The sequence below is a fragment of the Triturus cristatus genome, chromosome 12, assembly GCF_964204655.1.
Source record: "Triturus cristatus chromosome 12, aTriCri1.1, whole genome shotgun sequence".
NCBI classification, from domain to species: Eukaryota; Metazoa; Chordata; class Amphibia; order Caudata; family Salamandridae; genus Triturus; species Triturus cristatus.
The window spans coordinates 133392437-133418161 of NC_140595.1; the positions used below are offsets into that span (position 1 = coordinate 133392437).

General features: G+C 40.8%; 1 protein-coding gene across 2 annotated transcripts in view; it reads left to right on the top strand.

Annotated features, from left to right (window-relative positions):
* SMG5 (SMG5 nonsense mediated mRNA decay factor) overlaps positions 1 to 25725 on the top strand; it is a 400214-nt gene that overhangs the window by 63482 nt on the left and 311007 nt on the right. Inside the window, exons 4-6 of one of the 2 annotated variants that reach the window (XM_085638508.1) lie at positions 2465 to 2529; positions 18404 to 18560; positions 22516 to 22605. In XM_085638508.1, coding sequence (XP_085494634.1) covers positions 22551 to 22605 — 55 coding nt within the window. In that variant the 5' untranslated portion in view covers positions 2465 to 2529; positions 18404 to 18560; positions 22516 to 22550. The remainder of the gene's footprint in view (positions 1 to 2464; positions 2530 to 18403; positions 18561 to 22515; positions 22606 to 25725) is intronic. The other variant, XM_085638507.1, reaches the window with a different exon arrangement.

The following is a 25725-nucleotide window of genomic DNA, read 5'->3' on the forward strand; positions in this document are numbered from 1 at the left end:
GATTGCTTAATCATTTGGACAGGTAGCAGCGACGATCTTGCAGAATTCTTTGAACACGTGATTACTAACATTTACAATATGACATTTACTATAACATCTAATTTAGAGAATATCATTTTCCTTGATCTTGAATTATTCCACCAGGAAGGGAAAATACATAGTAAGATGCATCGGAAAACAACATCGTGCAATTCTTTACTGCATGCTAACAGTGCCCACCCAAAGAGTCAAATTAACGCTATACCCTTTGGTGAAATGTTGAGGGCCCGCAGAAACTGTAGTAGAAATGAGGACTTTATTGAACAAGTGAAAGACATTGAATCCAGGTTCTATGCGAGGCGTTATTCGGAGAAAACTATCCGCAAGGCTAAAAATAGAGCCATGCGTCTCCATAGATCTGACACCCTCAAAAGTACCCCACACAGAGACAGAAAAGACACAAAGTCTTTAGTAAGACTGGTGACCAACTACCATCCATGGTCACATAAACTTTATGCGATCCTTAAAGATAGCTGGTCACTTTTAACTGCAGACAGTTCTCTGGAACAATACATTGCTAAATCTCCTAGCATTACCTACAGGAGGGGGAAGACAATTCAAAGTATTATTAGTCCTAGCTATCTCAAACAATTACCGATCAAGACAACATGGCTTGGACTACTTAATATTGGATCCTACACATGCGGGAATTGCAGTGTGTGTAGGTTCACAAGGAAGGGAATGAAGGATTTTGAATATAATGGATCACACAGATTCCAAATCTATGATCATATTGATTGCTTAATTAAGTTTGTTGTCTATGTGATTCAGTGCAAGTGTGGCAAGATCTATATGGGCAGCACCATCCGCCCCCTCAAGGAACGAATGGCGGAACATTTTCGTGCCCTAAAAAACCTAGATATCAGATACCCAATAGGTAGCCATGCAACTACATGTCAGGAACGGGGATCCTCACTAGGATTTCTTTTTCATGGAATCAAAATTGTTAAAATTGACCCTAGAGGTGGAAATAGGGAATTAAGGTTACGCCAGTGTGAGGCACCGTGGAGTTCCAAACTGCGTGCAGTTGAACACGGAATTAATGTGGACCATGAATTACATTATTTCATAAACATATGAATAGAACTTTTTCACGGATTCCTTTTATCCCTTTTCTGTATTCTCCTCATTATTTGAATTTATCTCTTCCTGGTAATCGTTTTAGCATCAGGTTCTGACCAATGTGAACAACAATAAGAGACCTATGATATGTATCACATAATATATTTTACAGCGTCATTTGTAAATGATGATACAGACTGTTTTACCTTATTACATGTATTTGTACTAGTGAGACAACATATTGATGCTAATGTAACCCATTCTAAAAATTTTTTGTTTGCAACCTAGAATTTAATGTTCATGGCTGACTGCTTGTGTCTATGACATGCGAATCTTTTTTTGACACTATTACCTTTCTGTGATTATGATGCAATGGATATATCTAACCACACCTGCTTATGCTTGAAATGCTGAATCTCTCACTCATGAATCAAATGTGATTATGAAAAGACTACTAGATCACAAATGTTCAGGTATTATGGCTAGAACATTGGCGTTACATTCCTTTATAACCTGATGAATCCGAATTACATGCTTGATTCTATTTGGGACATTTGGTTCTGTATAACACTAAATCTCAAATATAGGTATTTTCCTCTTTCGTGCTATGCTTATTACGATAATTTTCTTTTCCCCCTTGTGTGTCTTTTTAAAGATTGTCGTTTTGTTATAAGATCGTCATTATGACATAATTGGTGACGTTCTGATGCTTATTTCTATCGTATTCTATTTTATGCGATGATTGAATTAATAATTGAGATCAGAGATATATGCCTTTTTTCGATTTGGGTTCATCATTCTTATATTATGGACACTTAGATAACTGAGATTACGTCGGTGGCTCAGGCGATTGTAGTATATAAATTCAATTTATGGTTTAGTGACCTGTAAGGATGATTGGCTTTTCATTACAATTTACTGTTCCAAGATGAAGACTCTTGCAAATACACTCTGACTTATAGTCCTTCTTTTAATCACTTACTAGTGACGCGAACGCCTATGCCAGTACGTATTTATACAGGACTGTCATGGCGCTCGCTCCTTTACTTCTACTTGATCTTAGAATACGACGGGACTACTCTCCCCCTATCCGATAAGAATTTGGATGCAGAACGTGTGACTTATCATGCTCGGATTTCTTTTTCCAGCGTTACGGAGGCTTATCTTAAATTTACTGTAACCAGTACGCATATTACGGTCTGATACAGAGCTGGTCCTTTACGACTATATAGCGATGTTTATATGATTTTTAAAGTGGTTGAGTCACCACGCAGGGGCCGACCTAGGGGCTGTTGAATATGGGTGTGTACTCTTGATGGCTGTAAACCTTGCGATGACATACGCTGCTATTTTTTGTTTTTAGACTGTTTATTGCTGCTGCTGATTACATTCGTTGACGGGAATATACTCCTTCGAGTCACCTTCGAGGTATTTCAGTAATATAGCTGACGCTTTGGCTTTATATATGTTTCTATTTATATATTCTACTATGCTTGTCTCAGAACTTACGAATAACTATACGCATTATACATCATAGGGTGTCTGACCATGAATCGATTTGTGCTTTTAAATTTCCAGGGTTCTTTTCCGATATCTTAGTTATAAACGTTTGCTAATACCACTCTTTACTCATTTCCAGATATTTGCTTTTAAATGACCTGTGAGGAATATTGACCGAAATATTTACCCTCTCTGGGATGGTCATTACTGGCAACTTTTGCTATTTAGCACGGATGTTCTGTAATTTTTTTTTTTGGTGAGTGTTAATTATTATACTTCGATTGTTAATCTGTGAAAGTTTTCTCACTTCTTTTGAACACGGCATTCTGGAGTCGCTACCCTTAGATTTCTTTACTATAATGTTGGCATCTGTGCTTTATCACACAGACGCTTAGCCAGTCTGTACGGAATGTTCCTGACTGCAACGCTCGATTTTGGGCCTGTGACAAATTCTTTGAGATCACTTTTCTCCCTATACACGATTTTCTGGATTATAATTTTTCCTCACACATTTTTTCTCTATTTACCTGGTAATTTTGGCTTTATCTGAATGCACTTTTAAGTCTTTATTTGTTTTCACAGGGTGTTAATTTCCGAATTTTTACTTTTAAAAATCTGGGTCGTTTTGCTATAATATTTTAATGGTCTACCCATCTGGTGTCACTGCCAATTAGGATTTGATGTACTTAGTAATGATAAAATGTTTGAATAGAATTCTCTGTTATTATTTTGTAGCCCTGAGGAAGTCGTTTGGGCCACTTACCTTAAGACGAAACACGTGTTGGCTGCAAACATCTTTGGTCTGCTTTTAAACATGATTTATCATGTCAAACTCATGAGGGGAGATCCTGACAACTGAAAATAATAAAGAAGAATATCTTTTTTTATATATGGATTGGACTTTGTTCTTGAAAATATTGACATTTTACTTTGGATGTTGATTTGTGTGTGTTTTGTTTTGCTCGGAAACTACTCATTGTTTTTGCTCCTTCACTAGCCCTACTGAATGGGAGTTAACAAAGGAATGTGGATTTGTTCATTTCAATGGGTAGAAAAGCAAAGTAACTACAATGCTTGGTCAAGTTTCCCTCCTCCTCATACTTGGGTGTGGGTTTTGTAAGCAACCCTGTGGTTTATTTTACAGAAAATAAAAGGAAACGTGGTGCTGTTTTTAGAAAAGTTTTATATGTTTGCGATCGAAAGGGAGGCTATGCGGCGGTTACATTTATCTTCTAGGTTTCCGAGAGTACCCTGCTCTGTTCTCTGCACAAGGCATCATGAGTGAGGTTGGGCTGGTGCCCAAGTACGTAGCATAAAGGGAACTGTTAACCTGTTCTGTCTCTGGCCTGAAGATGATCCAGAACTTTTGTAGTTGGTCACATGATTTGGCACGGGCCTCTCATTCAAAATCTTCTGGACAGTAGTTCTTTAAAGTGTGCAAAATCAGCTGATTATGAGTTTTAGCTCTATGGTTTTCTGTTCAGTCGTTTTCTTTTGGAACTCAAAGAATACTGGAGAAAGTTCTAGTGTGGCAGATCCATGGTTCTGAACCTACGTGTGTACATAAACCTTTTAAAAGAAGTTCAGCTTTCTGCTCTAGTGACCAATAAAATCTGTAGGAAGCTGGCGCGAAACGGATATACCGCGGGAAGAGCCCAGGTGTTCCCTTATATGTGGACAGGGGCTTGCTATGGCAATCCCAAAGTGCACTGTTAGAGGGTACTGTGTTCGAGTAGCCTTAGGCTTAACACAGAGAAATGCAAGACATCTGAAAATACACACAGTGGTCACTAAATGACGACTCAAAAAGGAGATCCACAACAATTTATAAAAATAGCAAGTATTTTTATATATGTTAGGCTTCAGAATTGAATCTTTAAGGTAAACACGTTGTTAAATAGGAATATTTTTCAGTTAAAAAAGTCAACACTTTTCAGAACTCTGGTCAATGAGTTACGCGACCCTTCTCCAGGATTTAAGGTGAGTGGTGGGCAAGGTCCCAGGCAACACCAGCAGAACACCACCACCAGCAGCATGAGCGTGGCTGGTTGCAGAGGTGCAAACAGCATTGACTGCCCAATGTTAACCAATGGAGAACGGTTGTGGTAGAAAGAGGCTGCAGGAGGGGACTATGTGAACAGTCCGGTGAAACCAACAAGTGGCTTCAGTTCTTGCCATGTTGGGAGACGTGGTGACACCTTTGGTCCTCTTCTCCTCAGGAAGGGGTGTCCGGGTGCAGACAGTCTTTGGGGTGTCGGTTTTTTTTGTCTGGAAACACTCGCTGTTGAGGAGGGTCTGCCAACCGAGGCTGCAGGCAACGTTGAGGATGCCACGAGGAGTCACTCCACAGTAAACTCAGTACCTTGAGGGCTTGGGGCCCACGCTGACCACATTGGCCCACTTCGACACAGGCTGAGGGGGGCTCGGTGCAGTGGTGCTTGGCGGCGTCTGGTTTTGGGGGGGTGGGAGTTCTCTTGGTCTTTCTTTTGCTGTCTGCAGGATGCAGGCGGACAATTACTCTGTCCCTTGGGAGGTCTTGGTTCCTGAGCAAAATCTGGCAGGTCTCCTGGGTTTTGGGGACTCCGCAGCTGCAGGACAAGTCAGCTTTTGATGCAATAGGTGGAGTCTGCAGACAGGCCGGCAGAGTTGGTGCCAAGTCAGTTGCTGGGCCTTCTGTTCTTGCGGTGCGACTCTTCTTGTCAGTCTTCTTTCTTCAGGTCATCAGGATCTGCTTCTCTGGTGCCAGGAATTTCCCTAAATACTGAATTTAGGGGTGTTAGGGGAGTGTAGTAGCCAACAGGCAACTAACCCTTGGGGTCACTATGCCCCCTATATGACCACTTCCTGTGGGAAGTGGGCATAACCCTGTCCCATAATTCCCAAGTATGCTATTACAAAAATGACTACTTCTGAAAAATTGTGTCCACCTCAGTTTAGCCCACCTTATGGGTGGTACTAGCCTGGGAGTGGCAGGGCTTGTTGACTAGCTAATTTTCCCATCTACCAGGTTCCAAAGGGGGCTCTGGACTATAGTGTCAGATTCCTCTCCTGTGAGCCAGATTCAAATTTCAAAGGCGGAGCTCTTTGGAACTTGTCGGCCCAGTAAGGCTAATCTGCAGGTCATCCTGTGAGAGGGGTGTTACACCCTCTTCCTGGACAGGTTTTGCTCTGGGGCCTCCTGAGAGCAGAGGCTGCCACCCTAGGAGGTCAGAGCAGTGTCTCGGGACGCCGGCTGGCAAAAAACAGTCAGGAAGCACACCAGAGGCTGGTAGGTTTTTAGGGGGCACCTCTAAGGTGCCCTCTAGGTGCATGTTTTGGGGAAATCCATCACTGTAATCTGTAATGGTTTGCTAATATAAGATGTTTGATGGCAAACATTCCTATCTTCAGTGAAGCCATCATTTAGGTGGGAGACCCTTTCACCAGTGTTCAGTACGTTTCAAAATGGCTTTCCAGGTCACATGTATTGGCAATAATGGGACTGACCAGCACAGGAGCATATCCACACATGCAGGTATTCCCTCACATGTAATATTCAGTACCCTGACTTAGGGCTGTCAGGCCAGTTATAAGAATGACTCCATGCAGTGTTTGGGACGTGGCACGCAGGGATATGTGACATGCGCGCGTTTCCACTTTTGTTTGCACCAAGACATGCAGACTGCAATGGCAGCCTTGCATGTGCTTAGTGAGGGCTCCCTTAAGGTGGCATAACTCGTGCTGCTGCCCTTGTGACCCTCTTCAGTACTTCAGGCTCTAGGCAATAGCAGTATCATTTACTAGGGACTTACAGAGGTGCTAAAGGTTTTGTTAATTGTGGGGAAACTGTTGCACAGTTTTGGGAAAGCGCTCCTGCGCTGGGGGCCTAGTTAGCAGGAATTTCAAAAAAAGGGAGAGGGACCCCTATGACAAAGGAGAGGGGCACCAAATATGACCTTAGTCAAGAAAAAACCTCCTTGTCACCAACACATTCAAACCAACACACCTTTCGTACCAAGGGGATGAGGATGGACAGCAACAGCATAAAAACCAATAAGAAGAAATAAATCAGACAAATTTATTAAACATAGTATAAAATAATATACAGATACAAACGATGTACAGAGTCAAATAGTTAATAATGGAACAAAGACAATGTCATCATATCAATATATAGATATTAAAAAGCAGTCAATCTGATCAAAGATAAGAAAGACCTATACAATAGTACACAACACAACATTTAAAATTGGGAACAACATAAAAGGAAAAAATTATAATAATAATCCTATTGACTTAAGGAAATCACCAAATCATGAAGTTTATCGATTGTGACCCAGATTAATGTCCTTTTCGAATATATGTCACACAAACCAATATTCATAGATTTTGAGTGGTTTCCTTTTTTAAAAGCATCGACGCGTTTCGGTGGGCCAAGATTCACAGCCAACACCTTCTTCAGGAAAAGTACAATACAGTCCCAATAATTAGAATCCTATAGAGATACAAAAGAACAATATATAGTCCCAATAATTAGAATCCTATAGAGATACAAAAGAACAATATATACAAACATATTACATTCCTTCAAAAGATTATCAGGGTTATTTCTTCTTACTCCATCATAAATGCAAACTGTCCACAAACATCCTCCTTAACTCATCAATCAACCCACCATATCTACACAGCAATCACTTCATTAATGCCACACCAGAAGGGGATATTGGTGGAATATCACTTAAACAGAAGAATAATAGACAGTCTGGTATGTCCAATAGACCAGTCAAAGGGCTATACCATGAAGGTAGTAGTGAAATTGTTACTACAATTATAAGGAACGCAATGCTATAGTCTATGCTTACCCATTATGAAGCAAATAATCACTCATATTATAGCGAAACCGAGAATTACCCTAATTGTGTCATATTATTTTTCCCAAAAACTACCTGAAATAGAACTTGCATGAGTATTTTAGTAAGCAGTGTCCATGTGGATCCTGCCAACAGTTCTGTACATTCAATTATATGTATTTTCTTCGGAGATTCCTTAGTTACGCACTCCCTATTTAGAAAAAAGGGAGTAAGATACCAGACTACTTAATTTAGTGCTAGGCTAGAAATAATGTCATGTTTATTCTGTCTGGAAGATAAATACTTATTACATATACCTTGTATTTGATCAGATCCGGGTCTAAATGGACCACAGGACAACGTTTCTTCAAACTCGACACAGTCTATATCTATTTAAAAAATTTTCTCATGAGACCTAAAGAAAAAATATATAAATATAGTTTAAAGTATATTCTCAATGAACACATATAGAAAGGATGTATGTTATTAAATCACTAATAAATGCCTAAGTAAAAAAACTTGCTCAAATAAGTTGAGACAGGATATATTGTCCTTAGCACCGGTGTTTGGGCCATATTAATGCGTGCCTCACACTAGGGCTATAAGGGCCGAAAACGACTCCGTACCTAACGGTAAATTAAGACCAACCCATAGTGAATCATAGACCACAAATAAAGGGACAACCTTATGAGCCTAGTATACACACCCTACCTATACCTCATTGCGTGTATCCGTAGCGATCTCTTCGTGCACATATTTACTACTGTTCGGTCATTATAAAAACCGAAGTATATCCCCTATACTCCAGACAGGAGACCTAGGTATGCGGTTAAATGAGAAAAGAATAACCAGACACAACTATGTGCCATAAACACTAAAGCCAACATAAAGCTGACTACTACCGAGCAGCATGCCCTGATGGTCATTAAAAATTTTTTTTTCCTAAGGTTCACATAAGAAGAAAAGCCGAATGTGCAATATAAACAGAATACCTTGAATGCTGTCTCAGTAGTTAGTTACCGTGCCTTCATCTGATGTAAGTAAACGGATGTATTCCATCCGGAAATGGTACCGAAGAAGCACTGTAGGGAAAATATTCCAATCAGCCTTTAATGCTTAACAAATAACAGAGCAAACCACCAGCCCATTGCCTTCTGTGCTTAAGACCTACCTCAATATCGGCTTGTTACGGTATACGTGGCACGGTCTTCCTCGTCGGGTAAGTGTGGAATATGGAAAACGCAGAATTTAAATACCGAGCACTTAATTGCATTGGTAGTCGGAAGTAAACACATCTCTTCCGGGGTAAACGCCCCCAATTCCGGGTCCTATATGTATAACCGCAAGAAAAATGCGCCATCTTTAAGAGGAGCATTAAACATGACGGACAGCTAACACTCACGTCAAAATTGCCTGCATAAAGCACATTTTGTTTATTTAACACATAATAGGACTAAACTCGAGAGGGATATAATAATACTCTCCGACATACGGAGATAAACACACCCATTCAAGACTAATTTCAAGAATAATTTCGGCCGGATATAAATCGACCCCTACACAGTCAATTCCATCCTGGAAAGGTACACAATATGGATGAAACTATGAATGCCTGATCACGGCAAGCAATAAGACCTCCAATAATGGTGTTCAGTCACCATAATATTCTCAGCAATGAGGGATAAACACCCTCACGAAAGAGGTAGTGAATCTCGACCCACCGTTCACTGATTTGGAGCGCCATGTTAGAAAGGTACAGAAAATACATACACTCCCGGTCAGGTACAGGGAAACCGAGTGTCTGATAGCGGCAGACAGTACCGATCGAATGATAATGTCAAGTTGCTAAAGCAACCAAAAAATGTCAAAAGCTAGTGTGCCAAAAAAGAACACAAAAGCATACTACCGTGGCACACAGACTGAACAGGCCTAATCACGGCAGCTATTAATTACGCCGCTACTGGTATCCGACCAGCCAAAAACCGATTGTATACTCAACCAACGGGAATAAGTACACCTCAGTGAGGTAATAGATAATATATAAACACTCGCTGGTTCCATGCGCCTGATTGGACCGGTACAAAAGATATATATCAACCTAATGCGGTACAGAGGTCTGAATAGGTATCTTTAGAAGCAGACCAGTACTATTACAGGAATAACGTAAAATCACACTGACTGCCAAAAGAGACAGGTGCGAATATAAATACCACAACAAGGCACAAAAATGGCTATATCGATACTAATCATCTTGCTACCAACAGATTATCCCATTCCTCTCTCGAATTTAGTCCCTTATAAACAGTGTTAAGATGGGAAATGTACCATTGTTCACGAGCTTTGCGCTTGTTGGCGATGTTACCACCTCTCCTATCTACTCTAACCTTTTCCAGAATGAACCACACGAAGTCATTTTCTCCATGTCCAGACTCAAGAAAATGTGAAACAAGAGGGGCAGTAAGTTTTTTCGTTTTGATTGCTGATCTATGCTCCTGTAGCCTGACTCGTAGTTCCCTACCTGTTTCCCCCACGTAGCCTAAACCACAGGGGCATCGGAGAAAATAGATCACATTTTTACTCCTGCAGTTGTTCAGAGTATTGGTTCTCATGGTGCAACCATTGTATATGATCTCTTTTGTTTGTAGGCATAGAGGGCAGATGTTACAAGTTCCACATCTATTGTTGCCAAAAGCTGGATGATTTCCAATTGTTCTCTGGCTCTCACCCTTTTCTTCACGATATGTATGCACCAACATGTCTCGTAAGTTGTTTTTTTTTTTGAATGCATACAAAGGTCTTTCTAGCTTGACCTCTTCTTCATGATTAAGAATGTGCCAGTTTCTGTTGACAACATTCTTGATTTGATTGCTCAAATTGCAGAATTTACTCACAAACACCACTTTGTTAAGTGGCTCCTTTATTACAGCCGGTTTGTTGACCAAGGCAGCTCGATCGTAGAACCGTGCACGTTTAAGGGAGTGGGTCAGGAGTTTCTTAGGATAGCCCCTATCTCTAAACTTGCCTTTAAGAACTTCAGCATGTTTGTAAAAGTCCTGTAGGTCCGAGCAGTTCCTCCGAAGACGGAGGAACTGGCTAAACGGTATGCTGTCCCTTTGAGATTTAGGATGAAAACTTGAGAAATGTAGTAGAGTGTTTTTAGCCATAGGCTTTGTAAACAACTCCACTTCCAATACTCCATTCGCCTCTTTTATCGTGATATCTAAGAAATCAACCTTAGTCCTACTATAGTGCGAGGTAAATCTTAGGTTGGTATCTCCGAGGTTCAACCAATCCAAGAACAGATCCAAATTGTCAGTAGTGCCCTCCCAGATAAAAAAAAAATATCGTCAATGTAGCGGTACCAGCCCGCTACATTTTCGAAAAAGGGGGCCACCTCGTTGTAGATGTGCTTGGTTTCAAATTGGCCAACATATAAACAGGCCAGACTAGGAGCACAGGTAGCCCCCATGCTGGTCCCTTTCAGCTGTTTAAAGTATTCATCTTTGAACAGAAAGATGTTGTTTTTCAAAATCAGGTTCACACAACTGACAATAAAATCGGCATTGGCTCCCCCAAGGTCACGGTCCACCAGAATCTCTCGGATTACATCAACCGTGTCACTCTGTGGGATATTCGTATAAAGAGACTCAATGTCCAAAGTAACTAGACATTGAGTCTCTCCACAAAAAGGCTTCCCTTCAATAAGGGAGATAATATGCGCCGAGTCTCTTACATAGGAGCGCAAACCGCACACAATAGGGCTTAAAAAGTGGTCAACATATTTACTTAAAGGCTCCAAAAGAGAACCAATACTGCTTACTATAGGTCTCATAGGTGGATCAGTACAGTTTTTGTGGATCTTGGGTAGACCGTATAGAGCAGGGGTCCTGGGTTCCAAGTTGTTGAGGAACTTGAACTCGTTGCGGAGGACCCCTGTTCATCTGGCCTCTCACCGAATTCCCATTGAATCGTGCTCCTCTCCTCGGACGTGAGTCTAAAAAAAAAAAAAAAAAAAAGTTGGACAGAACAATATCAGTAGAGCAGAAAGACAGGCTCTTAATTCTTTGAAAGCAGACGGACACTTAACCTTCAAACCTGCCGATAAGGGAGGAGGCGTAGTGCTATTTAACACCATAGATTATGAGCACAGGATGCTTGAAATGCTTAATGTCAAGGAACACTATGTACGTACAAATGAAAAAAATCTAGCGTCTGTGTCTAGAGAATGTCTTGCGTTGCTCGTAGAAGCAAAAGATAAGTCTTGGATATGTGATGACGAGTTCAAGTTCCTCAACAACTTGGAACCCAGGACCCCTGCTCTATACGGTCTACCTAAGATCCACAAAAACTGTACTGATCCACCTATGAGACCTATAGTAAGCAGTATTGGTTCTCTTTTGGAGCCTTTAAGTAAATATGTTGACCACTTTTTACGCCCTATTGTGTGCGGTTTGCGCTCCTATGTAAGAGACTCGGTGCATATTATCTCCCTTATTGAAGGGAAGCCTTTTTGTGGAGAGACTCAATGTCTAGTTACTTTGGACATTGAGTCTCTTTATACGAATATCCCACAGAGTGACACGGTTGATGTAATCCGAGAGATTCTGGTGGACCGTGACCTTGGGGGAGCCAATGCCGATTTTATTGTCAGTTGTGTGAACCTGATTTTGAAAAACAACATCTTTCTGTTCAAAGATGAATACTTTAAACAGCTGAAAGGGACCAGCATGGGGGCTACCTGTGCTCCTAGTCTGGCCTGTTTATATGTTGGCCAATTTGAAACCAAGCACATCTACAACGAGGTGGCCCCCTTTTTCGAAAATGTAGCGGGCTGGTACCGCTACATTGACGATATTTTTTTTTTATCTGGGAGGGCACTACTGACAATTTGGATCTGTTCTTGGATTGGTTGAACCTCGGAGATACCAACCTAAGATTTACCTCGCACTATAGTAGGACTAAGGTTGATTTCTTAGATATCACAATAAAAGAGGCGAATGGAGTATTGGAAGTGGAGTTGTTTACAAAGCCTATGGCTAAAAACACTCTACTACATTTCTCAAGTTTTCATCCTAAATCTCAAAGGGACAGCATACCGTTTAGCCAGTTCCTCCGTCTTCGGAGGAACTGCTCAGACCTACAGGAATTTTACAAACATGCTGAAGTTCTTAAAGGCAAGTTTAGAGAGAGGGGCTATCCTAAGAAACTCCTGACCCACTCCCTTAAACGTGCACGGTTCTACGATCGAGCTGCCTTGGTCAACAAACCGGCTGTAATAAAGGAGCCACTTAACAAAGTGGTGTTTGTGAGTAAATTCTGCAATTTGAGCAATCAAATCAAGAATGTTGTCAACAGAAACTGGCACATTCTTAATCATGAAGAAGAGGTCAAGCTAGAAAGACCTTTGTATGGATTAAAAAAAAAAAACAATTTACGAGACATGTTGGTGCATACATATCGTGAAGAAAAGGGTGAGAGCCAGAGAACAATTGGAAATCATCCAGCTTTTGGCAACAATAGATGTGGAACTTGTAACATCTGCCCTCTATGCCTACAAACAAAAGAGATCATATACAATGGTTGCACCATGAGAACCAATACTCTGAACAACTGCAGGAGTAAAAATGTGATCTATTTTCTCCGATGCCCCTGTGGTTTAGGCTACGTGGGGGAAACAGGTAGGGAACTACGAGTCAGGCTACAGGAGCATAGATCAGCAATCAAAACGAAAAAACTTACTGCCCCTCTTGTTTCACATTTTCTTGAGTCTGGACATGGTGAAAATGACTTCGTGTGGTTCATTCTGGAAAAGGTTAGAGTAGATAGGAGAGGTGGTAACATCGCCAACAAGCGCAAAGCTCGTGAACAATGGTACATTTCCCATCTTAACACTGTTTAAAAGGGACTAAATTCGAGAGAGGAATGGGATAATCTGTTGGTAGCAAGATGATTAGTATTGATATAGCCATTTTTGTGCCTTGTTGTGGTATTTATATTCGCACCTGTCTCTTTTGGCAGTCAGTGTGATTTTACGTTATTCCTGTAATAGTACTGGTCTGCTTCTAAAGATACCTATTCAGACCTCTGTACCGCATTAGGTTGATATATATCTTTTGTACCCGTCCAATCAGGCGCATGGAACCAGCGAGTGTTTATATATTATCTATTACCTCACTGAGGTGTACTTATTCCCGTTGGTTGAGTATACAATCGTTTTTTGGCTGGTCGGATACCAGTAGCGGCGTAATTAATAGCTGCCGTGATTAGGCCTGTTCAGTCTGTGTGCCACGGTAGTATGCTTTTGTGTTCTTCTTTTTTGGCACACTAGCTTTTGACATTTTTTGGTTGCTTTAGCAACTTGACATTATCATTCGATCGGTACTGTCTGCCGCTATCAGACACTCGGTTTCCCTGTACCTGACCGGGAGTGTATGTATTTTCTGTGCCTTTCTAACATGGCGCTCCAAATCAGTGAACGGTGGGTCGAGATTCACTACCTCTTTCGTGAGGGTGTTTATCCCTCATTGCTGAGAATATTATGGTGACTGAACACCATTATTGGAGGTCTTATTGCTTGCCGTGATCAGGCATTCATAGTTTCATCCATATTGTGTACCTTTCCAGGATGGAATTGACTGTGTAGGGGTCGATTTATATCCGGCCGAAATTATTCTTGAAATTAGTCTTGAATGGGTGTGTATCTCCGTATGTCGGAGAGTATTATTATATCCCTCTCGAGTTTAGTCCTATTATGTGTTAAATAAACAAAATGTGCTTTATGCAGGCAATTTTGACGTGAGTGTTAGCTGTCCGTCATGTTTAATGCTCCTCTTAAAGATGGCGCATTTTTCTTGCGGTTATACATATAGGACCCGGAATTGGGGGCGTTTACCCCGGAAGAGATGTGTTTACTTCCGACTACCAATGCAATTAAGTGCTCGGTATTTAAATTCTGCATTTTCCATATTCCACACTTACCCGACGAGGAAGACCGTGCCACGTATACCGTAACAAGCCGATATTGAGGTAGGTCTTAAGCACAGAAGGCAATGGGCTGGTGGTTTGCTCTGTTATTTGTTAAGCATTAAAGGCTGATTGGAATATTTTCCCTACAGTGCTTCTTCGGCACCATTTCCGGATGTAATACATCCGTTTACTTACATCAGATGAAGGCACGGTAACTAACTACTGAGACAGCATTCAAGGTATTCTGTTTATATTGCACATTCGGCTTTTCTTTTTATGTGAACCTTAGGAAAAAAATTTTTTTTTTAATGACCATCAGGGCATGCTGCTCGGTAGTAGTCAGCTTTATGTTGGCTTTAGTGTTTATGGCACATAGTTGTGTCTGGTTATTCTTTTCTCATTTAACCGCATACCTAGGTCTCCTGTCTGGAGTATAGGGGATATACTTCGGTTTTTATAATGACCGAACAGTAGTAAATATGTGCACGAAGAGATCGCTACGGATACACGCAATGAGGTATAGGTAGGGTGTGTATACTAGGCTCATAAGGTTGTCCCTTTATTTGTGGTCTATGATTCACTATGGGTAGGTCTTAATTTACAGTTAGGTACGGAGTCGTTTTCGGCCCTTATAGCCCTAGTGTGAGGCACGCATTAATATGGCCCAAACACCGGTGCTAAGGACAATATATCCTGTCTCAACTTATTTGAGCACGTTTTTTTACTTAGGCATTTATTAGTGATTTAATAACATACATCCTTTCTATATGTGTTCATTGAGAATATACTTTAAACTATATTTATATATTTTTTCTTTAGGTCTCATGAATTTTTTTTTTAAATAGATATAGACTGTGTCGAGTCTGAAGAAACGTTGTCCTGTGGTCCATTTAGACCCGGATCTGATCAAATACAAGGTATATGTAATAAGTATTTATCTTCCAGACAGAATAAACATGACATTATTTCTAGCCTAGCACTAAATTAAGTAGTCTGGTATCTTACTCCCTTTTTTCTAAATAGGGAGTGCGTAACTAAGGAATCTCCGAAGAAAATGCATATAATTGAATGTACAGAACTGTTGGCAGGATCCACATAGACATTGCTTACTAAAATACTCATGTAAGTTCTATTTCAGGTAGTTTTTGGGAAAAATAATATGACACAATTAGGGTAATTCTCGGTTTCGCTATAATATGAGTGATTATTTGCTTCATAATGGGTACGCATAGACTATAGCATTGCGTTCCTTATAATTGTAGTAACAATTTCACTACTACCTTAATGGTATAGCCCTTTGATTGGTCTATTGGACATACCAGACTGTCTATTATTCTTCTGTTCAAGTGATATTCCACCAATATCCCCTTCTGGTATGGCATTAATGAAGTCTGAGTGCTGTGTAGATATGGTGGGTTGATTGATGAGTTAAGGAGGATGTTTGTGGACAGTTTGCATTTATGATGGAGTAAGAAGAAATAACCCTGATAATCTTTTGAAGGAATGTAATATGTTTGTATATATTGTTCTTTTGTATCTCTATAGGATTCTAATTATTGGGACTATATATTGTTCTTTTGTATCTCTATAGGATTCTAATTATTGGGACTGTATTGTACTTTTCCTGAAGAAGGTGTTGGCTGTGAATCTTGGCCCACCGAAACGCGTCGATGCTTTTAAAAAAGGAAACCACTCAAAATCTATGAATATTGGTTTGTGTGACATATATTTGAAAAGGACATTAATCTGGGTCACAATCGATAAACTTCATGATTTGGTGATTTCCTCAAGTCAATAGGATTATTATTATAATTTTTTCCTTTTATGTTGTTCCCAATTTTAAATGTTGTGTTGTGTACTATTGTATAGGTCTTTCTTATCTTTGATCAGATTGACTGCTTTTTAATATCTATATATTGATATGATGACATTGTCTTTGTTCCATCATTAACTATTTGACTCTGTACATCGTTTGTATCTGTATATTATTTTATACTATGTTTAATAAATTTGTCTGATTTATTTCTTCTTATTGGTTTTTATGCTGTTGCTGTCCATCCTCATCCCCTTGGTACGAAAGGTGTGTTGGTTTGAATGTGTTGGTGACAAGGTTTTTTCTTGACTAAGGTCCTAGTTAGCAGGAACCCAGTGCATTTCCAGTCAAAATCCCATCCGTTACCGCACAAAAAGTGGGGTTGACCATGTCAAAAAGGGCTAGTTTTCTACAATATACATAAACACAAAAGGCGTGCACTTTCAGTATTAAATGTATAATGTGTGTAAGTGGAAAAAAAAATTATCCTAGATAGTTTGATGAAGAAACATTATGGCCGTACCTCATTTAGTTAAGTCTGTTCTACTTTGTTTGTCTATAGATGTCCTTAAAGCTATTTGTTTTGGGCAGCACCTTTACTATTCCAACAATGAAAATTGTTTCAGGTGACCTAAATAAGGCATGGTTCTCCTAATATAGCCTGTTTGCTCAATAAAGGATAACGTTCCTAAATTGGTGGGCCTTTTTACAGTCACTTTAAGTGTAATGCTAGCGCTCTGTTTTCATGAATCTTAACGATCAACCTCAGCACATGAATAAGATTTCCTGCACCTATTTCAAACTTATTCCATCCACTCTGTCAGAGGAGCCTCATTCTGTCTAAAGTTTAATTGTACTTAGTATTTATCTTGGCAGTACGAACGTAATTTGAAATACCAATCAGATCTTGCCTACCCTACTGTTGTCACAATCTTGGTTGTCTAAGCAGCTTGTAATCAGAGTTTTAATTTGTTGGCACATATTCAGAAAATGCCCACTATCCTGGCTGTCAAAAGCCTGTTTGAAGGAAAATTGGCTACTGCTTCCTTTCTTAGAATTCCTCAAATGAATTTTATATTTGATGGAACCACATAAATAGTCCATCATAAGACCATACTTCTGGATTCTGACTCCAGACAAGAGGCTTAAGTCTGATCTCTCTGGATAGCTTTGACATTTTAAAGTTTTTTCCCCCCTCTTGTTATTGTCTTTTCAGTCCTCCACTGTCTCCTGTATTAGTGCTGTGAAAGGATCAAACTCTATATTCTCTTGTAGTGTTTGAGTTGTAATGAAAATAGAGAAGTTACTTAACCGTAAGTCTAGTTCCACATTATGCTAATCATAAATAACCATTTTGACTTCTTCTTGAAGATGCCTGAAAAATGAGCAATGGTCTCTGCAAGACATTGGTGGGCTCTGAAGGAGCTTACCTGGCCAACTCGGTGTCAAATTATTCACTGAATCTTGTCCCTTCTTAACGACATTGCCTTGTTATACATTTTGAAATGATACATTATAGTGGCCTAAAAGCACCCAGTTATTTAAGCTAGGGCTTGATTCTAATTGATTTGAGTAAATGTTTTCAGATGACTACTTTTAAGTGTCCTCAGACCTGCATATGTGAAATATATTTATTACATGTTTATATCTTGAATGAAGGTTACCAAGATAGAAATAATTTTTCTTTTGTGTTTGGAACACCTTACCTATGGCGTTTGTTTTTATTTTATTATTGCCCCGGGGTTACTTTACTGTATGAGGTGGGAGTTTTCTTATTTGCCACTAATAGGAGTGAGATTGTTACAAACTCATCTGTTAGTGATACACTTTACACAGTAAATCCACCAAGTCTATTTTTTCCATGATTTCTTTTTGCTCTGAGAAAATGTGTACTTTTTGTCATGTTATCTTGTTCTTGTGTCTTAATACCCTTGACACAAATGTACAAATTGAAGGAACTTGTAAAAAGAAATTAGAACCACATACACTTTAATGAGAGATCTGTCTGAAATCCAGAATTGTGAACACAAATATTTCTGGTCCCTGTGGGGGTCTATCTCCTAACTTTGAAAGAGAACACAATACTCGCTTTTATTTCAGAATGCTTTGAAGTAATGAAGGGATGTTCACAGTGCATGCTCATTATAGCAAGAACTTCGCTCATTCAGCTCTGTTTCTTTATTGCTCTTCACAGCACATCCACAGTCGCAGTGCCCTGGAGTGTGCCTATCGGACTCACCTGATTGCAGGCATTGGCTTCTACCAACACCTACTACTCTACATTCAATCACATTACCAGTTGGAGCTACAGTGCTGCATTGATTGGACACATGTGACTGACCCACTCATAGGTTAGTGACTCATCAAAGATTCACAATTTGAGGTATTGTTATTTTTGTCACGGTCCTTCTTGCATTATTCTGTCTCGTTATTTCATCCCATCACTAGACCATAAGATAAATCTTCTTCCCACTAGTCGCCATTCGGCAAATTTGGAGCTCCTCATTATTATGTAGTAATTTAAAATCACGGCTGATACTAAGAAATCTTAATGTGTGTAAAATTAGCACATTAAAGAAATCCACTGATTGTTTGCCATAAAATCATGTTCAAATGGTTAGTGACTTGGGGGAATTCTTATCTTTTTCTTGAAAATTTTTAAGCCATTAAATAAGTGTTCGATGAAAATTTGTGCACATGCAACTTATATTAATGTTTTGTAAAATCTCCAGAAAATCGTCTGCAAGGGGCCACGCTACCACTTCACAGGCATTTAGATTTTCATAGGCAATTTATATTTTTATGGATTGTTGTAGTGTATGCTTCTTGTCTTACCTTTCCTTTATTCTTGAAGTTTATTATTTACATTTGGTTGGAAACAAGGGATGGGTCTTTAGGAAGTGCACCATTTTTGTTACAGTTGGCAATTAGTATCATTTTCATAGTTTTTAATTGGTCTGAAAAAAGTGGGGAGTGGGTGTGAAAGCCCCATTCAAGTTGGCAATGTAAATAGGATTCAGTTTGGTACTAGAATGTCAAACTCAACCTATTACAATGCACAAGCATCCACACTTTGGGTCCATGACTTCAGCTACAGCTTTTAGCTTTCTTCCTTCAACTTGTTCAATTTAAAGTTGGTTTAAAAAAAAAAAAAAATTCAATGTGGACTAGAGTTTTTTTTCTTCATTTTTGGTTCGTTGTAAACATTGTCATTAATTTTACTGAGTAAACAAATGCAAGTCTGTGCTCACAAAAACTTCTATTATCTTTATTTTTTATATTAAAAGGTAGGGTGCTTACAAAAGACAGTTTTTCTATCATGAACCTTTTTCTGGTAGTCATAAAAAATATATCTGTGAACATGTAGTTTTCAAGAAATTCTTTTTCTAATGTGCAGTTTTCAAAATCGTAATTAATTTGTAAAAAGAAAACTTGCACTTCGGAGGCACCTTTTTCTCTTTTAATTTATAGTAATATTTAAAGGGTATTTCTTTTGTTAAAGGACATGTGACTAAAATACCTATCTAAAATGAAAAATTACCTCTTTGGCTGCCTCACAGATCTCAAGTGATGTACCCCTTCACTGTTTGCCCAAGATATGTTCACAAGCTGGAGAAAAGGTCTGACATTGAAGTGTTCCCTGGCAGTCATGGAGATTGAACTTGGCTCCTATGCATAGGCTGCAACAAGAGATGAAACTGACAACACACTTTTAAGACTCTTAAATGCTGTACTGTTACCAAGCACTGTGGGTGCTGCCATCTTTAATTGTTACTCTTGTGGGTTTTAATAACCTGCTCAGTCGCTTGATACAGTCTAACTTTGTAACTTTTTTTATGCCAAGGGTGGTGTTATTTTCTTCTTTTCTTTGAAGTTTTTCTTTCTCCTTTTCCTTTCTAGTCTAACTATGAAGTTGGCACTCTTGAAGAGATGTCCTTGTGGTGCAATTAATTTCTGAAAGATAATCATGACGTCTGCTTAGTATGTCTTGCTAATTTTTACATGGTTTAGAAATGTGTAATCTGTCAGGAGAAGCCCTATTGTAAAGGAAGTGGTAGACCGCAAGTAAGACTCTAAGCAAAAATGGGTGAGCATGGCAAGTGCCAGGAAAGATTCGGTATAAGGACTATCTCGCCCTTCAGAAAATTAAAAAAATACCTAAAGGTCCTCTTCCTCAACCGCTCCCTCCTGAATGGATAGCCGCCGACTTAACGCATATTCCTGCGTGCCGTTGCTCACAGACATTTTATCATTAAGACCTACCTCCTCCTTGCTATTTGACCCCTACCTGCTCCCCCCCCCCCCCCCCCAAGAGTTTCAACCCAAGACAACGTGCACTCAATGAGGTTATCTCAGGACTTGCGTACTACCTCAGTGCTGCTCAGCACAATTGGAATTCCGAAACAATATGTAGAATACTGCTCTATTGTATGACTCTTGCACAAAAACTGTTGTATAACGCTCCGATACCCTCGGGTCAGGCCAGCGCTATATAAAACTCCTAAATAAATAAATGCTTGAGTGCTTCTCTGTTGAAAGGGACTTTAGTATGATATATTTTCCTCAGATACTTGGGGAAATTAGATGATACCTGGGAGTTCCCCAAATCAGCAGTCTGTGTGCTCACAGTTAATATCAGGGTAGTCTGAGGTTACAATTTAGCTATGTGTTTTTTATGTTCAAGACCTTGGATGCCTCTAGTTTTGTCAGGGCAAGTCACTGTTGATGGCCTAGACCTTGATAAAGGATTCCCTTTCAGCAGTTTCAATATTGAGTGCTAAGCTCCACTGATCAGTATTCAATTTAGGAGAAGAATTGGATAATTACCCCCAAACTCAGGCTTATTATTTATTTATCTGCTAGAACTAGCATAATATTTCAAGAGAGCACAGTGAGGGTGGAAGGGCTATAAATTGCGATGTTACATTTTTCCTTGTTTCCAGTTATTGAAAAGCTTAGCTTCTTTATATTCTGTTCTGTGATATTACCAACGTAATGTGCACTAGATCCCAGCATTTTAGAATAACTATTTGAAAATAAATGTTGAAATACATATTCTGTTTCTAGTGATCATTAATGATTTACACACTCAAGATAAATTGTTTGTATTACTCCTGCTCCCTGTTAGTAACCCAAAAGCATTGACACCACCTCATTTATTTATTGAGTGGGATTCTGTGGGGATACAGTAACCGGTCTTTCACATTTAGCACTGGTGCATTGGACTAAGTTAACAGGGGGGGGGGCGTTGGACATGCTGCTGGACACGGAATGCTGCACTATCCTTCCTCCCCTACCACTGGCGGATTGATGTGACATGAGTGTCTTTGGCACAGTGTCACAGGTGGCTATGGCTCAGACTAAAAGCACTGCCAAAGAAGTTCAAAGGTAGGCGTTTACCTGATGCAAGGGTGTGTACAGTGTCTATAATGGTGTGATTTGACGGTGTCTGGGAGCAATGCTACAGAATCTCAGTATATCACTCTTGTCTCCCTCATAACCTATATCCCATTTTCTTGTTCTCCAGCACTGTGATGTCATACGAATGGCAATAGCGCTATGCAAATATGATCACTCCACTGCAAATGAATAAATCAGAAGTGAAAAAAATTGTCATTTTCAGCTCCAAGAGCTTGAGACCGATTAACATGCAATATGTTCAAAACAGGAACCAAGATTTATTAGGGCAATCATTATAGATTGATTTCCACTTGATTATTTTTAATATTCCTTGGTTTGAGTATATTAGGAAAATGCATAGGAAGATAGGAGCCTCTATGCATTATGATGATGTTAAATGCTATTCCATTTTATCAAAGCTGGATGTTAATCTGCATTTAAAACAAGTTTTTAAAAGAGAAAGGGAAGTATTTCAATCAACTGTTGTGGCTTACTTCTTATTGGCATCAACAGGTGGGATACAGATATACGTTTTTATAAGTGAGCTGTGAGACTGAAAAAAAAGTTTTGATACTGGTCAAGAATTCAATAAAGAATCCACTTACAGTGATCCATGTATTTTTCTTAAATATTTTTTGTTATATTGCATGTTTAAAACAATTATCTTGTATAGTTTTATTTCAGACCAAATAAAGATTACATTGTGTGCGTCCATCAAACGTATTAGCTTAGCCACTACTTTTCATTAATGTCGTCACAATGAAGGATCACTGTTTCAGTGTTTTTTTTCTTTGCTTGGAAGCAACCTTTGTTGTTCACCACACTGTTTTGTATCAAGCTATCTGCAGAATTCTCACTGATAAATGTTCTAAAAAGTGCTTATTTTTCTCTCTTCCTATTGTATAGGTTCTAAGAAGCCAGTGTCTGCATCTGTGAAGGAGATGGACTGGGCACAGATGGCATGCCACAGATGTCTTGTGTATCTGGGAGATTTGGGTTAGTGTTTTCATTGTAACTCTTCACTGTTTTGCATGCTGTGTTCACCATGTTGTTAAGACTCAACATGTATGCATTTCCTGTTTTTGCTGGTTAATTCTCTCCTAAGGACCTTCCCCACCGTCCCCGAAAAAAGAAAATTTGAATCAGACGGCCAGATACTCCTCTTTTCAGTCTATATCCCATGCAGTTAACCATGCACCAAAACCAACACACAAGTTCTGTCATGAATGCATACCGCTCATTTATAGACTTACTGAACCACATATCTCATACTACAGGCAAAAAGCATGCAATCAAGCTTACAGATCTGGCCACAGTTATTGATCGCTAGAGCAATACATACAGGCCTCATGTTGAAGCAAAAGTCCTAAGCATAACTTTGGAAAGAAAGCTATGCCCACATTGTTTTCTGTGGCCACTTTATTTTTGCCCCAACTTTAACAATCTGCAAGACCACTGGAGGTACTGTACCTCTTGTGAATACATAGATGGTAGTAGAGTCATGATGTGTTCAACGGAGCTTCACCTAAAATATGCCTTCAACCGCTGTAAGGCTTAGCTACTTCACCCCCTTACAGGCTATGAGGTGACTGGCTGTTGGTGGCAGTGAGTTGTAGTTTAGGTTTAGAATCTGTCTTGCCTGCAGCCCTAGTGAAGGTGTTTGCTACTGGTTTTTCCTTGAAAGGGCTAATGAGTCCCTTACAAGTTATACTCTTGCTTATCCTCATGAGTGTCTTGTGTGATGTGTGTTTCAGACTTTTGGTCATGGATCTACATAGTGATGTGGATGTCCATTTACGGCGCAAGTTATGTGAAACTGTGTTTGCGTATGTCCCCTGTCAGGAAATTAGAGTGGGCTGGTGGGGAATGTATCCCCTGGTTTTGTAAAACCTATTTCTATGCCCTGCTCTGCATTATTGATTCCCTATCTTGTGAAAGCTTTCATCTGGCAATTACTCTAGCTTGACGTTCCTTAAATGAGCTTGTCTATTTTTTGTGTTAATCTTTTTATTCGCATTTTCAGCGCAATAAGACATTAACAATATCAAGATCATCCACGTGTACATGTTCAAAGCCTTCCACATATATGTAAGCACTGTAGAAAAGAGTCCCTTTCTGCATGTTTGCCCCCCACTTTTTGCCTGATCTTTGATGCTTCTTAGTTAAGTGTGCCCTGGGTTCCTGCTAATCGGGTACCCAGGGCCTGTGTTCTTTGCTCAAAACTGTACCTCCCACATTAGCACTCCTCTGGCCTACATACAAGTCCTGTGTAAAAGGTGCCAGGGGCACCAAGGTCCTTGTAGCCAGAGAGACTCTGAGGGCAGAAGCATTTATTTTGCCACACACAGACTCCTCCCCGGACCCATACACACTGCCAGTGCTGTCTGCGTGCCGGGAAGGGGAGGGGTACCCTAAAACTACAAGTCGACATGGCACACATCCCTGTGTCATGCCCACCAAAACACTGCCTGTGGCATAGCTCAGTCACCCCCTAGCAGGCCTTACAGCAGGTTGTACTATACCACAGTGGCCTGAGCCCTTGGCCCCTACAGTACTTGTGCCATTCACAGGTATTGTAAGTGCAGTGAAGCCATTTTAAACAATGGGCTGGTAATTTGGCACCCCGAACCTCACAGCTCCATGTTGCCTTTACTGAAAACGGAGAAGTTTGGTATCAAACCTCTCAGCCCATTAAACCCACACTGATGCCAGTGTTGAATTTAATACCAAATGCACTCAGAGGGCATCTTAGAGATGCCCCCTGAAAAACAACCTAACTGTAGTGTCCTGGCTGAGTGGCTGCTCACCAGCTGCCACCCCTGACATGTTTCTGGACCCCTGGGTCGAGAGCATCCCATTCTCTGGGGACCTGAAATAAAGCACATCCTGGGCAGAGGTGCCAAGCCTCGTCCCCCAGGATGGAAGGGTCTACGAAGAAGCTTCAAGGACTTGCTGCCTTTGTTAGCTGACCCCGCCTTTAGTTGCTCCCAGCAACTGGCCCCCAATGGTTCTGACCCCCACTTTGGGAGAGAGAATCGTCAGGAAAACCAAGATGGGAGACGAGGTGTGCCCACCTCTGTCAACTACACCCCACAGGTGGAGGAGGCGAGGCAAAGCGCACCTCCCAGTCCCTGCCATCTTGAAGTTGGGGGGACCCAGCCAACCAGAGAGACTATCCTCCCCCTCCCACTGGTGGATGGCCTAATAGGAGGTGTACCCACCCCACGAAAGGAACCCATTGGTCCCGACCTGTATCTACCTGAAACGCACATAAATTTAGTATTTAGCGGCAACCCCAAACCTTGCCACCTCATACCGGCCAGAAGGAGGAGGACAGAAGAGCCGTGCTGAAGGTAGTAGACAGACACCAACTGCCTCGGCCCTAGTCCTACCTGCAGGTCCCGACCTCCTCCAGCGGAATCCCAGCAGGTCCAGCAGACCCCCAGAGGACCTGCCCTGCCTTCATTGAAAGACTCTATCTGCCGTGAGCACCGGACTTGCTCAAGAACCAGACTGTGGCTCCGGCTAAATCCACGAGTCTGCACCACTCTGCACCCGACTCCCCCGGCTGGGGTTTGAGTCTCCCAACACCATGAGGAGGTCCCCCCCAGCCAACCTGAACTGGGATCTGGTGATCTCTTACCTACCTCAAGCCTCCTGATGACGCCTGCAGTCTCGACCTAGAGGACCCCCTCCTGATCGCCACCGGAGCTGGTTAGGTAATCAGACACCTAAAGACACCCCTGCACCCAACGTCCACCAGCCTTAGGTGGCCCAACTAACGGTGTCCAGGCATCCCCCTGTATCCCAACTTACCTCTCCAACCAGTGGTTGCCTCAGGAAGCCTTCCTGCCTGAGCCTGCAGTCTTTGTTCGTACTGGAGATCTCCCATTGAAAACAACAGTGCACCCGACCCTAACTCAGCACCTGGCTGCCGCTGTGGGTGCACCTTGTTTGCGAACTCTGATCCCCCTTTGCCCTGAGCTCAACCCTCGAAGCTTTGCTGCCTCAGCCCAGTGGCCTGCCCGAGAGCAGCCACCAACCAACTGCCCCCTAGCTCCATAGGCTAATATTGGGCCTCAGGACTCTGCACCCGCTGAGGATGCTCTTTGAGTG